Source organism: Triticum aestivum, chromosome 2A (assembly GCF_018294505.1).
Source record: "Triticum aestivum cultivar Chinese Spring chromosome 2A, IWGSC CS RefSeq v2.1, whole genome shotgun sequence".
NCBI classification, from domain to species: domain Eukaryota; kingdom Viridiplantae; phylum Streptophyta; class Magnoliopsida; order Poales; family Poaceae; genus Triticum; species Triticum aestivum.
Window position 1 is genome coordinate 514880274 of NC_057797.1, and position 16588 is coordinate 514896861.

General features: G+C 43.2%; 1 protein-coding gene and 1 long non-coding RNA gene across 3 annotated transcripts; one reads left to right on the plus strand and one right to left on the minus strand.

The window, feature by feature from the left end:
- Positions 1 to 2182: 2182 nt before the first annotated feature.
- On the minus strand, positions 2183 to 9068 carry LOC123189171 (uncharacterized). 2 transcript variants are annotated; one of them, XR_006495627.1, is made up of 5 exons: positions 8664 to 9068; positions 8410 to 8536; positions 7278 to 7321; positions 5240 to 7150; positions 2183 to 5146 (listed from the first exon to the last, which is right to left on the minus strand). It is a non-coding gene; the product is annotated as an uncharacterized lncRNA (long non-coding RNA). The 2 variants fall into 2 exon arrangements; XR_006495626.1 differs by having other exon boundaries at positions 2183 to 7150.
- A 1943-nt stretch (positions 9069 to 11011) lies between these two features.
- Positions 11012 to 11782, plus strand: LOC123189175 (non-specific lipid-transfer protein 4). The gene is made up of 2 exons (XM_044601519.1): positions 11012 to 11452; positions 11537 to 11782. The coding sequence occupies exons 1-2, from the start codon at positions 11110 to 11112 to the stop codon at positions 11551 to 11553; spliced, it is 360 nt and encodes a 119-aa protein (XP_044457454.1). The 5' UTR covers positions 11012 to 11109; the 3' UTR covers positions 11554 to 11782.
- The last annotated feature ends 4806 nt before the right edge of the window (positions 11783 to 16588 follow it).

Below are 16588 nucleotides of genomic sequence, written 5' to 3' on the forward strand. Positions count from 1 at the left end.
AACCACCTAACGACGACTACAAGCACTGAAGCGAGCCAAAATCGTGCCGTCGTCATCGCCCTCCCTCGCCGGAGCTGGCATGTAGTAGATAGTCGGAAGTCGTCGTACTAAGGCCTTATAAGACAAGCGCATCAAATACAACCACCGACTGAATTGTGTGAGATCTGCTGAAGAAACACCTCCACACCCTATCCGACAATGCTAGACGCACCATCAGGATGGGGGTTAGGCAGGGAGAACCTGATTCCATCTTGAGGGAGACGCCACCATCTCGCCTTCCTGAGTAGGACATAAGCCCAAAAAAACTCAAATAAATGTCTAAGAACAGAGTCCTCCCGCCGGCAAGGGCCGGGATCCACCACGCCCCATGGACCTAAAGCCACAGGGGACGAGGCAGAATGGCGCCGCCGCCGCTGCCAGGCGGCAGGAACCCTAGTCACCCTTGGAGGAGAGACATCATATGTCTTTCTTTATTGAACATGCAGTCATAGGAGGCTCGTATGAATCAATCCTTTGATTTGGTACCATCTTTTGTATCATTTATATGCTAGATATTGTCTTTTAACATGTCTTACTTTATTAGTTAAACTGTGAATGAACAAATACCGCCATTGAACATTGTGTTTGGATTTTTATTAGTTATAACTTGACTTTATATGCCTTGAAACCAATGTTTTAAATAGCGGGCTATGGCATATAGCGGCGACCCTTAAAAACAGCTATAGCTGAGCTATAGCGAGACTATAGCGGCAAATTGTACATAAAATCATTTAGCGACAACATGGTCAAACAGCTATAGCGGAGCTATAGCGGGGCTATAGCCGGCTATTTAAAACTATGCTTGAAACTGGATTTTTTTACACTTAGTTTCTCGTCTGGGGCGTCAACCAATCCTGGCTCCGCCACTGCTCACAAGGCTTCGGATGGTGCACCTTCAGTTCATCCTTGATCGCATCCGTGCTCGCCTGGCAAGGTGGAAGGGCAAGCTGATGTCCATTGCTGGCCGTCGGGTCCTTGTTCGCTCAGTCTTGAGCTCGCTCCCTACCTTTGCCCTAATGACATTGAGAGTACCCAAGAAATTTCTCGAAGGAGTTGACAGATCAAGAAGGCGTTTCCTTTGGGCGCAGGAATAGTCAGTGCAGCAATTGCAAATGATACTTGGATTAATGATCTTGCCCATGGAAACACATCATACTTTCTTCATGAATTCCTGATGTTTTTTTCTTTTTGATCAAAATGACTTCCTGATGATGGCTAGAAAAATTAGAGGGGCAGTGGGCAACCTTAGGCAGGGGGTGCAAGATGAGATCAGATGGAATCTTGAGGCCAGCGGGCAATACACAACAACATCGGCTTATAGGGCTCAGTTCAATGGTTCCTGCAAGACGACCTTCAAAAGTTTGTTCTGGGACACTTGGGCAGCTGAAAATTTTCACCTGGCTACTCCACCTCGACAGATTGTGATGCAATGACGTGGCTGGCAGAACAACTACTTTTGTCAAGTGTGCATTAGGCAAATAGAATCCTCGGTACATCTGTTCTGGCATTGTGATTTTGCCAAACAAATCTGGCCCAAAGTTGCAACATGGTCGGGCTGTCAGGCACTTCACCCCTCTAGCTGGGATGGTCTGCACAAGTCTTTGGATATAGCAGAAAGAATGGTCATGGGCACCAAAGGACTGGACAGGAAGGGGATCAAGGCACTGATCATTATGGTACTATGGGAATTATGGATGGAACGAAACCATTGCACTTTCAGAGGGAAGCTAGCAAAGAGAAAGGATGTGGTGGCCGCCATTTGTGCACAAGTACAACTGTGGAGACAGGCAGGAGCCCAATGCCTAGAGCTGCCCTTTGCAGAACCACCTGCCCTCTTTTTTGTGTTTTCTCACCATTTTATTCTCTTTTGATCTTAGGATCCTCACCATGTATTTCTTTTCCATTGCTTCCTGCTTATGATCAATGTGAGCCAGCAACATGCTGGATCTTTCAAAAAAAATAAACTCATCGCCGATTGATGCATTTTCTCGAATTCAAAGCAACTCACCGATTCAACAGTTCTTTGATGACTAAACAGGCAAAGGCATCAGGGTATTACATATTTCCTCGTTTTATAATCTGCGCATTATTTTAACTTCCTTAACATTGAACATATTTCTAGAAAATTACTTTTATCCTGAGATAATCACACAATACTAGTCCCTTCTTCAAGATACATTAGTCAAACAGTCAGATCATAGTCTCGGAGAACAAACAAGACGTATGGTCACTACTTACATCACATAATCATCATTCAACCATGATTTTATAAGATGATATTTATGATTAAACTCTTGGGTCTGACCCATGCTGCATTTTCTCACAATAGCTCCTTTTTCAAGATGCCGAGACAATCGAACACACGAGATGGCCGACAAATCGAAGGCATGTCAACAAATCCAGCAACTTGCATCCAATATACGCCCGCGACGCCCAAACAATCGAAGGCGCAAAGAAACGTCCACCAAATTGAAGACACAACATCAACACCAGGTAATATCCACATGCAATTCCTCACATGTGTGTCGGCATTTTGATCTCAGCTCAACCTTCCTTCTAATATTCTATGTCAAAACTCTTCTGATACTAAACTGTAAAGCATGTTTTTAATGCATCCTGACACTACCATGACACCTATTGAACAATTGTTGATTTATAGTGCCGTCATACCAGATAAATGTACTTTATGTGACACCTTATTAGTCTCTTCATCATATCTCCAAATGCACTTTCATGTCTGCAATGGCAAAACATTATTAAGTACTCCCTCTGTAACTTAATATAAGACATTTTTTGATAGTGTCAAAAAAACGTCTCATTAAGTTATCGAGGGAGTACAACATAAAGCATAGTACATGATACTATATTAAGAAAACTCTATACGTCACTGACAAAATCACATTTGCAGAGATGACAGTCCAGCATACGTCAGCCCCAGCAGCTCATCATACAAAAAGAAAGGAAGAACAACCTCTAAACTCAAGGAGCACAAAGCAGACAAGGACTGGAGAGGGAAGAAGAAATACGAACACAGAGGCTCCTAAACGATTGAGAAAGGATAGTGCTGAAGAAGATAAGGAATTGAAGTGTGCAAGAAGCGGAAGCAACAAAAACAACATTAGAATCAATGTTGGAGACAACAACAGAACCACAACCTCGACAAGTGCTAATAGAAAGGCATGGAACTTCGGAAGGCCAACATACAAATGCCAGTATTGCAAAGCATTGCTATGGTGTGAAGAAAGATTAAATTCAAACAAAGGAACAAAGACACCCTCTTTTGGAATATGCTGCAAACAGGGAAAAATCGATCTGCCACCACTAAGAGAGCCTCCACCATACCTCAGAAACCTCTTAAGAAGTGAAGGACAGGATTCAGTAAACTTCAAAGAAAATATAAGGTCATACAACTCAATGTTTTCATTCACATCCATGGGAGGAGTTGTGGACAAGGAAATAAACACTCACAAAGGACCTTATGTTTTTCGTTTGCATGGACAGAACTACCACCACATCGGAACTCTTTTACCTGAAGGTACAGACAAACCTCGGTTTGCACAGCTGTACATCTATAATACTGAAAATGAGGTGGCAAACAGGATAAGTGCGTCAAGATGCAATGATAATAAATCAACAGTGGACCCCAACATTGTCAAAGAATTGCAAATAATGCTTGACGACAACAACATCCTCGCAAAAACATTCAGAATGGCAAGAGATAGATTCCAAGAAGGAGACTACCATGATTACACACTTCGGATACTAGGAAAAAGGAACGGAACACACAACCTTCCATCCGCATCTGAAGTTGCAGCATTGGTAGTAAGAGATCCAACTGGAGAGAGTGAAGGACGTGACATTGTTGTTGAGTACAAAAATATGGTGCCACAAAGGATATCAGAGATCCACCCGAAATTCATGTCCATGCAATATCCTTTGTTGTTCCCATATGGAGAAGATGGTTTTAAACTTGAGATACCGTACAAGAAAACAAAAGGAGCTAAAAACAGCAGGAAATACGTAACGTTGTTGGACTACTATGCATTCTACCTACAGCAACGTCCAGACCAAGGAATGTTATTGCTCAAGTCTGGGCATCTGTCACTGCAATTTTGGGTGGATGTATACACATGTATCGAGCAAAATAGACTAAACTGGATCCGACACAATCAAGGAAAGCTAAGAACTGAACTTTACAGTGGATTGCAGGATGCAATTAAGCGAGGGGACACAAGAACAGAGCAGGTTGGAAAGAGGATAATTGTGCCTTCATCTTTTACAGGTGGTAGAAGAAACAAGGCACAATACTTGCAAGATGCATTCGCGATATGTCGTTGGGCTGGATACCCAGACCTGTTTATAACATTCACATGCAATGCAAAGTGGCCTGAGATCCAATACATGCTAGATGAAGCGGGAGGTGGCCAAAAGCCAGCCGATCGGCCAGATATTTTGGACAGAGTATTTATGATAAAACTAAAGGAGCTAATGAGAGACATAAAAGAAAAGAAATACTTTGGAGAAACACTTGCAAGTAAGTCCCATCAACTATCAATATTTACTCTTTCATGCGTCATCTTATAGTCAGACAATTCTTACCCTTTAGTAAGATGCATTTCAATTTTACCTAAATTTAACAAACTATTATTAACCAACTGCAGTTATCTACACAATAGAATTCCAGAGGAGAGGACTCCCGCATGCCCACATACTAATATTTCTGAAGGACAAAGACAAGTACCCAGAACCATCGCAAATCGATAAAATAATAAGCGCTGAGATCCCAAACAAGGACGAGGATCCTGAGGCATTTGGAGCTGTCGAGAACTTCATGATGCATGGCCCATGTGGAGAGGCTAAGCAAAACTCACCATGCATGGTGAGCCATAGATGCAGCAAGCATTTCCCAAAAAGATACAATGTTAGTACTACCATCGACGAGGACGGGTTTCCAGTATATAAAAGGAAGGACGACGGAAGGCAAATCAAAAAGGAAGTGGTCATGCTCGACAACAGATTTGTCGTGCCATACAACCGAGATCTTCTGGTCAAATTTCAAGCTCACATAAATGTCGAATGGTGCAATAGGTCTAGATCAATCAAGTACCTATATAAGTATATCGACAAAGACGACGATCAAGTTACAACCTTGCTCAAGGAAGGGCTCACAGCAAACGAAACTGACGAGATCAAGAAATACCTAGAGATGAGATACATATCAACATCAGAAGCATGCTGGAGGATATTCCAGTTTGATCTTCACTATCGTGATCCAGCCGTTGAGAGGCTACCTTTCCATCTTGAAAATGAGCAGCAAGTGATTTTTCCTGACTCGACTGATCTTGACAAGATAGTTACAAGGGAAGGATCTAAAAGTACCAAGTTCATTCAATGGATGGAGGCAAATAAAATATATGAGCTAGGGAAAGAATTAACGTATGCAGAATTCCCTACAAAATTTGTATGGAAACGTGAAACAAAATGTTGGCAGAAGCGAAAAAGGGACTATGCAATTGGAAGAATCTACTATGCACATCCCGCAAGTGGTGAGCGACATTATCTGAGGATGCTTCTAAACACCAAGAAAGGATGCACATCATTTGAGGACATTAGGACCATTGATGGAGTCACTCACCCAACGTACAAATCAGCATGCCAAGCCCTTGGATTTCTGGATGATGACACTGAGTGGATTGACTGTATCAATGAAGCATCAAGTTGGGCATCAGGAGCACAACTGCGTCAGTTATTCACCACCATATTGTCCCATTGCGAAGTCACAAACCCAAAGATATTGTGGGGTTCAACATGGGAGGCATTGTGTGAAGATATGCAATACAAAAGAAGGATTATTCTAAACATTCCAACGCTTCAGCTCACCAACACACAGAAACAAGCGTATGGTCTGATTGAGATAGAAAAACTGATGAGGCAAGTAGGAAAGTCATTAAAGGAATATACAGAGATAGAGCTACCAAATGCTGCAGAGCTAGATGAACTTGGGAACAGACTAATAAACGAAGAGGTCAACTACGACATGGAGAAACTCAAGGATGAGCACAAAACCATACTAAACAATCTTAACCAAGACCAGAAGAAAGCCTTTGATAAAATAATGGAATCCGTCAACAAAGGGCTAGGAAAGCAGATATTTGTCGAAGGCTACAGTGGCACAGGAAAAACCTATCTATGGAAAGCACTAACGACAAAGCTAAGATCAGAGGGGAAGATAGTGCTTGCGGTGGCATCATGTGGCATTGCAGCGTTGCTTCTCCAAGGTGGAAGAACAGCACACTCAAGGTTCCGCATTCCACTTAATATAACTGAAGAATCAACGTGTGAAATAAAACAAGGCTCACATTTGGCTGAACTACTAAAGAAGACCTCACTTATATTGTGGGACGAAGCTCCTATGGCAAACAAACACTGCTTTGAGGCACTAGACAAAAGCCTTAGAGATATTCTCAGGTTCACTAACGAAAACAGCGACGAAAAGCCATTTGGTGGAATGACAATTATACTAGGAGGCGACTTCAGACAAATCCTACCGGTTATAACCAAAGTAAGGAGAGAACAAATAGTTAATGCTACAATCAAAAGGTCATATCTGTGGAAACACTTTGAAATATTTGAGTTAACACAAAACATGCGGCTGAAGTGTTTGTCAGATGATCCAATACAAAAGCAAAAGGTCGCCGAATTTGCAGAGTGGATACTACAAATTGGCGATGGGAAAACAGCATCAGATGAAGGAGAGGATTGGATAAAAATACCAAAGGACCTACTGCTACAGAAAGGAGAAAATCATAAAGAACTAATCGTCGAAAGCATATATCCAAACTTGCTGCAAAAATACCGTGAGCGGGATTACCTAGAAGAAAGAGCAATACTCTGTCCAAGAAATGATACAGTCAAGGAGATAAACGACCACATCATGAGCCAAATACAAGGTGATGAGGTGACATACCTAAGCCTGGACACCGTGTGCAAGGCAACGACAAACACCAATATCATGATGAACATGCAGCCTACTGAATTCCTAAACACCTTGACATCCCCAGGAATCCCAGACCATGAGCTAAAACTCAAAGTGGGTTTGCCGGTCATGCTCCTGCGCAACATCAACCAAGCAGCGGGTTTATGCAACGGTACAAGAATGACAATAACACAACTTGGAAACAAATACATCGAGACACAAATAATCACAGGAACACACATCGGTGACAAGGTATACGTACCTCGAATAATCATGTCACCCAGCGACTCAAAATGGCCATTCGTGCTGAAAAGAAGGCAATATCCATTATCAGTGTGCTTCGCAATGACGATAAACAAGAGCCAAGGTCAGTCCTTAAACAAGGTAGGAATATATTTGCCTAAGCAAGTGTTCTGCCACGGACAACTGTATGTGGCATTATCAAGAGTGACAAACAAGGAAGGATTGAAGGTGCTGATCAATGACAAAGAGTGTCCAACTGAAGATGTCGCAAAAAATATTGTTTATAAAGAGATATTCTAATTTACAGTGCAGTTGATCAAGACAATCTTCCCGCAAAAAATAAGACAACCTAACCACATGTTATCAACAAAATATGTACTTGGTGGGTGTGTTCATTTTACGTAGCTAATCAGCATATATATGTTTGATCTCTCCACACAATATTACTTTTTTTGTTTATTAGTTACTTATCCCTGAATAATTTCTATCTCTCTTCTATCGTCTTTAAAAGAAACTGAAGGATAAAAATCTTTAGGTAGCTACATGCAGTACTATATTTGATCGTTCTGGAGAAAGTTCACCAATGAATTCCACCTAATTAGCGATTACTAATCTCTCTTGCACTAACATTCTCATCTCTCTTACGGTTTGTTTCTCTAAAAAAATAGGCATCAACGAAGCCTCCTCAACCAAATAAATGTATGTGTACATATGTACTTTAATCTTTCAACAAAATATACAATTTCCCATTCATCAATTCTGTATCTAAATCTTTAGTGTTTCCACAAATAAGTTTTTTTGTACATTAATATTTCTATAAACTTGAGGAATAAATTGAAAGCGAATAATACAGATCGTACCATTTTTTTTAGAATGGATATCAAATTTATTGAATCTACCATCATCTCTCTCATATTAAGACGTCCAGAAGACATGATCCCCAACTCTAAGATTCCCTCTAATGAATAGTCCCCAAATCTCAATCTCTATTCTACCAGCTCCATGAAAAAGTGGCTGCAGCCTGGAGATCTAAATATCTAATTTACTTAATCTTGAGAGTGATTGCGGCATGACGATTCTACCCATCGATTTATAATCTGGAATGAAATTTAGCTGATGTGACATGGAGAAAAAATTAGGGATTTTAATACCTGTTCAGGCTCCGCCAAATCCATTCGGCCAAAGAGGTTGGGGGTGATGCTGCGATGTACATCTTCCCTCTGCATAACGTATGGTTGGTGGCGGTACGCCACTGGGAGGAGCGAGCGACGGCGCATCCTACAAATAGTCCATACATGAATATCAACAGTATGTATGTAGAGGTTATCTGCTAAGTAGAAATTTTAACTGCATATAATTTTATAAGTATCACCAGATCTTAAATTACTTATAAAGAGATTCATACCTATTGCTCTTCCTCCGCCTGACACACAACTGGCCCTTCAGCGCAACGCCGAAACTCTCTGCCTCGGCGCCTGTGGCCTCCCGGCGGCCGCCCTATGTCTTTCCAGATCAGCAACGGCGAGATGCGGCCTCGCTGGTGGCCGGCGCCAGAACCGCAGCCCCAAAGGTCCCCGACTCGGCCAGACATGGACTCGGAGAGAACACCCTTACAAGCTTTCCTCATGCACGAGCAGCCCACTGATTTGGAGACCAACACGCACGAGTTCTTCCGGAAAATCCGCAACGCCTCCATCACGCTGCGAACCCGGCGCCGCCGCCACGGCAGCTAGCCGCGGGCCATTACTCGTTCCCTTTGCCCACCCCGTGGCCACGCCCGGCTTGGAAGATCAGCACCACAGAAAACCAAAAGGGGATATTGTTCTAGTACTGTGTGTTATTTTCAAATGTGTATACAATGTAAAAAACGCTTGCATGATATAAACAAAATGTTTCGTACCATTAAAAAAATGTACATAACATTTCAAAGAAAAAATTTCGTGTTTCGAAACATTGTTCATGCACATTTATAAAAATGTTTATACAAATAGAAACATGCTCGTGTAGGTTAAAAGTTGTTTATTGCCATTTAAAAAATGTACCTGGCATTTGAAATAAATATTCTTGTGTTTCAAAGAAATGTTCATCAAATTAAAAAAAATGTTTGTACAATGTAAAAAATTGTTAGTGTAATTTGAAAATACAATCATTACCGCTTAAATGTACGTGACATTTTTAGAAAATATTCTCACGTTTCACAAAATGTTGATGATATTTAAAAATATTTTTACACAATGTAAAAAATTATTCATGTAGTTTAAAATTGTATTTTTGTCATTAAAAAAAGGGTACCAATGCATATTTGGAAAATGATACCATTATTCAAAAAAGTGTTCAAAACATGTATTTAAAAAAAATTGCGGCATGTATTTAAAAGACATCCAACGTGTATCATAAAAATGTTTCATGTGTGCAGTAAAAATATATGCTGTGTAGTGAGAAAAGTTAGACATGTGTTAAAAAACCAATAAAACCTGAGAAAGAATAAAAAGGAAACCCAAGAAAAAACAAAGTATAAAGTTGGAAGAAAGAAACCCAAAAAATCATTGAAGAAGCAAAGAAAATCAAAATATAAATATATAAAAAACAACAAAAAACCGAAGAAAATTAGAAAATAGAAAAAAGAAACGAACTAACGCAGCAGCGATCAGACCCGATCCGAGCACACACGTTACTAACTAGGCCGGGCCATACGCGGGCGAGATAGAGCTACAAGCGAGATACAACATTCGCATAAACGGTTCCTAGCTTTATAAACAAGTTTGATTGTCTATATATAACCTTTGCGTATGATTTCCCGCATGTTGTTTTTGAGCATGCTTCTATAGAGACCGATTTGTGTTGCTCATAATTTAGCCAAACTAGTTAAAAGTAAGATGTGTGTGGGGTGGACGGAAGATCCACTTATAGAGATTATTGATATATTCTTGTAAAAAGTACTATGATGATCACTTTGCAATAACGAGTACTTTGATGTAAAAAAACGTACGGCTGTCTATACTTGAACAATAAGTCTCCAGCCGTAAAAAAACTTTTTTTCAAGAAAAACCAAAAAAGAAGTAGTACAACTCTCCGAGGTGTATAGAAAATAGGCGGGTCCACAAAATGATGGCACCACCACCGACGCCGGCGACACGGCGACGCGGCAACACCGCACCAGGGACGACCACTTCTTTAATTTCTTCCCGACCCAAATCAAGTTAATTTTGACAATATCAAATCCAAGTGCCGCATCCACCGAAACAACCCCATAACCAAACCAGCCACTTATTAGTTCACAGTGCTTTGGCTGCTTCACGCATGCCCCCAAAGCAAACGTCCCAAGGCACGTTGTTCACAGTGCTTTGGCTGCTTCACGCATGCCCCCAAAGCAAACGTCCCAAGGCACGTTGTTCACAGTGCTTTGGCTGCTTCACGCATGCCCCCAAAGCAAACGTCCCAAGGCACGTTGTTCACAGTGCTTTGGCTGCTTCACGCATGCCCCAAACAACCCTTTAGCTAACGATTAAGCTGCCGGCCGGCGCGGCGCGCCGTGTGGAAGCACGTATGCGAAACTTCGCGTAGGGCACAACAACCCACTAGCTGCGGCCTGGTCGAGCTTGGCGCCACGCCATTGGCCCAGGCGCCGCGTGCCGACGCAGCCCGCGCCGGTGTGCGTCAGTGCTCGCTCCACCGACTCCCGCGGCCATCATGAGCTCGGGTCGGTCGCCACAGCCACACTCGACGCTACCACTATATAAGCATCAGCTCCGAGGCCATGAAGCAGGCAGCAGCTAGCTTACGAGCAGCACGCAGACGTAGTGAGCAATACCGAGCCACACTGACATATTAGCGATCGCGGCGAGGCGACGATGTCGATGAGGAGTCTGCTGGTGCTCGCTCTGGTGGTCGCGGCCGCGGCGTGCCTCGCGGCGCCGCGCGGCGCGCACGGGGCCGGCGAGTGCGGGAAGACGCCGGCGGACAAGATGGCGCTCAAGCTGGCGCCGTGCGCGTCGGCGGGGCAGGACCCCAAGTCGGCGCCGTCCAGCGGGTGCTGCGCGGCGGTGCACACCATCGGCAAGCAGAGCCCCAAGTGCCTCTGCGCCGTCATGCTCTCCGACACCGCCAAGAGCGCCGGCATCAAGCCGGAGGCCGCCATGTCCATCCCCAAGCGCTGCAACCTCGTCGACCGCCCGGTCGGCTACAAGTGCGGAGGTACGCAAAACGGGTCACCTGGCAGTGCCATGGCTTAATTATGTGCTGTTGCTCCCTGTCTGAAAATCCTTGCTCTTTTTGCAGCTTACACTCTGCCCTGAGCCACTGAGCCCTGAGGCCACTTGATGCGCTGGCGATGAATGGATGCTGCTGAGTGTTGTTTATCAAGCACGAATAATGTTAGTTCCATGATGTGGAACGCCCTGTTTCAGAGGTGTATGTACTGCCTCTGTGTTATGTTCTTGAGTATGAGTACCTTTGTTTCTCGAGGGTGTTGCAGCTATCCGAGCTATGCCCCAGAATAATAAAAGAGTTATGTTCGTCAGCAAATTGATCCTTTGAAACGAATGTATTCACACAAGTGATGGACCCACTGCAAAAGAAATCGAACAAAAAAGTTACCACTCTCTCGGTATCTGCACCAAAAATGCATATATTCATACGAAGGTTGGTTATTACAAAATTTGAAAGAGGATAAAAGGGACCGGCTTTTCTTAACACAGTACAGGTGCAGACGCTCATGCGTACGCATACACTCACATATATGAATATACACACGCACATCTCGTTCCTATGAGTATCTTCGAGAGAATGAGTCGGCATATCATCTTGAGATTAACGAAACGCCACAAATGTCTTCATAGTCGACAAGAATATCTCCTCCCATTGAACACATATTGTTGGAAGGTCTGAAATAAATTCAAAAAAATACGAACACGGGTGTCAAGTTTAGGACTTAAACTTTGGTGGGCTTGAGCTATCGTTGTCCTCCTAACCATCAAACACGGGTTGGTTTGCGATACACCTACCGACCTACGAACCTACCCCCATATAATGTACCATCCATGAGATTCGTGCAAGTACAAAGAAAAATGTGAAGATCTTAATCGGATGACTACACCTAATTATTTCAGGTCAAAATAGCTATTGTCACTCCGTGGAAGCAAATATAAAACGGATGCGCTAAAATTCAGTCGACTTATTTTTAACAAAGTCTCGGTTGAGTCTTTCATTGTCAGATTTTGTGCTAAGATTCCCGCTGGAACTTTTGTCTTTTGTACGTATATATTCAAGTCAGCTCGCACAGGTCGCTGGCACCCGTATCGCCGTTTCTACCTGGGCCTTGTTCTCTCTTTCTTTTTCTTCACTCTGGGCCTTAGGTACGTGTTGGTCTCTGCTTCTTTTTTTTTTCTTGTCTAGTGAATCTCACTTTTTAAACCTGTGTTTAGCTTGTGGGCTTTTATTTTTCCTTTTTTTTTCTTTCCATTTTCTGTTCCATATGGCATGAGCTGTTTTTTTATTGCTAAAAAAGTTTAATTCTTTTTCACATTTTTCTTGTTTCTTTTCTATGTTTTTGTTTGTCTTTTATCTTTTAAAACTTTTTTCCTTTCTGACAGTGTGATTCTTGCTAGCTTTCTTTTTTTGGGATTTGCTAATTGTCAATCAAATGAGGATTAGTCAAGTCTCAGTCGTTCGGTAGTCATAAGATCTTGACACAAAGATTCATACAATGTATCATTTTTCTTGTTTGTTGATGTTGGCGCGCAGTGCCGTACACAATGGATGATAGCCTTTTTCCTATGGGCGAGTGATCAATACGCCAGACCTGGCCTATGCTCTTTTTGCCCTTTTCTATTGCGGCCTTGTAGTTGATAGGGATGCACACAAGCCTTTTTCTCTTATATGAGCGGCCAGTTTTTACTGAAGCATCTAAATTGGTATTATTTTTTTTATTCTTTTTTGTTTCTCTTGTGTCTTACATTTCTATTTTTATTTTAATGCTTTTTTCCTGGTTTTTAGTTTCTGCCATTTGTTTTATTTTCCCTCTCTTTTTAGGAAATTAATAATATATTTTTACTTTGATTTATTATGCATTACCCTTTTATTTCAATAATAATGTGTTTTCATTTTTGTCTGTCTGTTGCATCATTTTATTCTTCCTATTTTTTTATTTTAAAGTTATAATTGTAATTGTTCTTGTTGACTAAAGCATTGCTAATCAAGTTGTAAGTGTGGAAGTAGTGGATTATGGTATTCCTCCACCTTTTTCCTCTCTTCCTCCGGACGTGGTTTGTCTCAAAGCCAAAGGGTCAAGCCGGGGTGGGTGGGTGGAGAATGTGATATCTACCCCGTGTGACTGCAACCTAGTTCTTAGTGGTGTTTTTGTCAAGGGGGGAGTTGCATGTCTATCACTAGGTGCGGAACTGCGAGTATCCGCTTTGACTATAACTTCTATTGTTTTGTTGGGTGATTGGGAGTGGGGAGTTGCATGTTTGCTACTAGGTGTGCAACTGCAAGTGTCGTCACCAACTGCAACTGTATGTCTTGCTATTTTGTGTGTGTGTGAGGGGGGGGGGTGCATGTCTACCACTAGGCACAAACTGCAAATGTTGCGCTTGAATGCAACTGCATGTCTTCAAGGCGACTTCAACTTAGTGGTTTTTTTGTGGGGGAGAGGTAGTTGCATGTCTTCCCATAGGCATTCAACTGCATGTGTCACCTCCGACTGGAACTGGACTTTGTTTTGTCCGTGGGCGGTGGTAAAGGGGGAGCAGTTGCATGTGTACACTAGGTATGCAACTGCAAGTGTAGCGCCCTGACCACAACTGTAGTTGGATATGTACACTAGGCATGCAACTGCAAGTGTCAGCCCCGGCTGTAACCGCATGTCTTCCAGCACGACTGCAACTGAACTTTGTTTTATTGGAGGGCGGTGGGAGAGGGGGGCAATTGCATGTGTACATTATGCATGCAAATGCAAGTGTCGCGCCCCGACTGCAATTGCATATCTTCCATCACGACTGCAAGTAAACTTTGTTTTGTTGGAGGACGGTGGTAGAGGGGGGCAATTGCATGTGTACATTATGCAAGCAACTGCAAGTGTCGCGTCCCAACTGCAATTGCATATCTTTCATCACGACCGCAACTAAACTTTGTTTTGTCGGAGGACAGTGGGAGAGGGGCGGCGGCAGTTGCATGCATACACTTGGCATGCAACTGCAAGTGCCGCCGTTGACTGCAATTGCATGTCTTCCATCTTGCCCGCAACTAACCTTTGTTTTGTCGGATGGGGATATGAGAGGGGGTAGTAGCATGTCTGACACTAGGCATGCAACTGCAAGTGTAGCCCTCGACTACAACTACATGTCTCCCTAACACAAACACAATTAGACCTTGTTTTATCTGATGAGGGCAGGAGAGGGGGGCAATTGCTGTTGGGGAACGTAGTAATTTCAAAAAAATTCCTACGCACACGCAAGATCATGGTGATGCATAGCAACGAAAGGGGAGAGTGTAGTCCACGTACCCTCGTAGACCGAAAGCGAAAGCGTTAGCACAACGCGGTTGATGTAGTCGTATGTCTTCACGATCCGACCGATCAAGTACCGAACGCACGACACCTCCGAGTTCTGCACACGTTCAGCCCGATGACGTCCCTCGAACTCCGATCCAACCGAGTGTTGAGGGAGAGTTTTGTCAGCACGACGGCGTGGTGACGATGTTGATGTTCTACCGACGCAGGGCTTCGCCTAAGCACCGCTACAGTATTATCGAGGTGTACTATGGTGGAGGGGGGCACCGCACATGGCTAAGAGATCAAATGATCAATTGTTGTGTCTATGGGGTCCCCCTGCCCCCGTTGAAAGAACATGCGGTGCCCCCGTGTTTGGTTTTGGCAATTGATGACAGTCTCTATGGACTAATGGTTGCCTTGAGTTATATTTGAAGGTTTTGTCCATAGGCTTTTCTTGGAGTACATATGTTGGTTTCAAGGAGAGTTTGTGTCAACCATGGTGTTATTCAAGGAATTACCTAAAGATCGGTCATGTGAGAGTTGAGCTTATTGCAAGCATGTCTTGAAGAAGAAGATTGTGTGATCATTCATGCTTACCTTCAAGGCATCATCCAAATGAAGAGAGTTGGAAAGGTTCAAGGTTGATCAAGACTAAGTCAAGAGTGAATCAAGTTGATCAAATCACAAAGCATAGAAGATGTACCGAGAGGGATCAAGTGATCCCATGGTATGGTAAGTATTGACCATTACGCTTTGTGTACTAACCCATAGTCTTCGTGAGAGTTCTTTGTGGGGTTAGGTTGCAGTGTGCATGTTCAAGTGATGCATCACGAAGAGATCAAGTGCTTGAATATTGTCGTCCATTGTGGTGACAATGGACTTGTGAAGATGCGTCGAAAAGTGGCTCACCCATAATGGAGTATGGGGGAGTGATCTACTCGTCTTCACTGAGCCAATGCAATCAAGAAAGGTGGTCCTACTTGAGGAAGTCAAGATCATCTACATCTAGCTCAAGTGGACTTTGTGCAAGGCAAAGGTTTGCCCTTGATAGGTTTTCTATTTTACCGGTCTCATGGTGGTAGTTGGGAGACCGGGTTATAGGATCGATAGCCGTACTATCAAGGGGGGCTCTCAAGTGAGTAGCTTGATCATATCGTTTGTCGAGAGCTCAAACCATTGCATCCTTGCATCATGTTTCTTGGTTCTTGTTTGGTTCTCTCTGTGAGTCTTAGAGCTTATGTTCATCTTGATGACAAGCTTGAGTTCATCGAAAACGGAGTTTGCATGCCTCTTCTATGATGTTTTCGGTGTTGGAGCTTTTACCGGTCTTATCCGAGGAAGGGTTCTCACCATTTTCTTTTGGGCCTTTTCTCATTTGCTTCTTATTGGTATTTATATCAAGATTGTGTTAGCCCTTGTCGCTAGCTTTCCAACAAACTTGGTTTCGTCGAATTCGGAGTCCGTTTGCAGAAGTTGTGTCAGTTTTGGTGTTCTGAAAAGGCTGCAGCGGTACTACCGCGGACAGGAGCGGATGTAATTTTTTACTACCGCTCTAGGGAGAGGTACTACCACTTGGAGCAGTACTACCGCGGCTACTCCTGTGGCTACTTCCGCTCGGGACCAAAAACTCGTCACAAGTCCAGCGGTGGTAGGCATAGATGTAATTTTTTAGTACCGCTCGCAAGTAGTAGTATCGCTACCCCTAGCGGTAGTACCGTGAGGTCAAGCGGTACTACCGCTCCGACGGTTCTTCTGGCTTTTTTGCCTTCTCGCTGTTGTGTTTCAAAGGGCTACTACCGCCCTAGCGGTAGTACCGCTCCTTGGAGCGGTAGTACCGCTCG

Coding starts and splice junctions, on each gene's coding strand:
- LOC123189175 (XM_044601519.1), top strand. CDS start 11,110: ATGTCGATGAGGAGTCTGCTGGTGCTCGCTCTGGTGGTCGCGGCCGCG.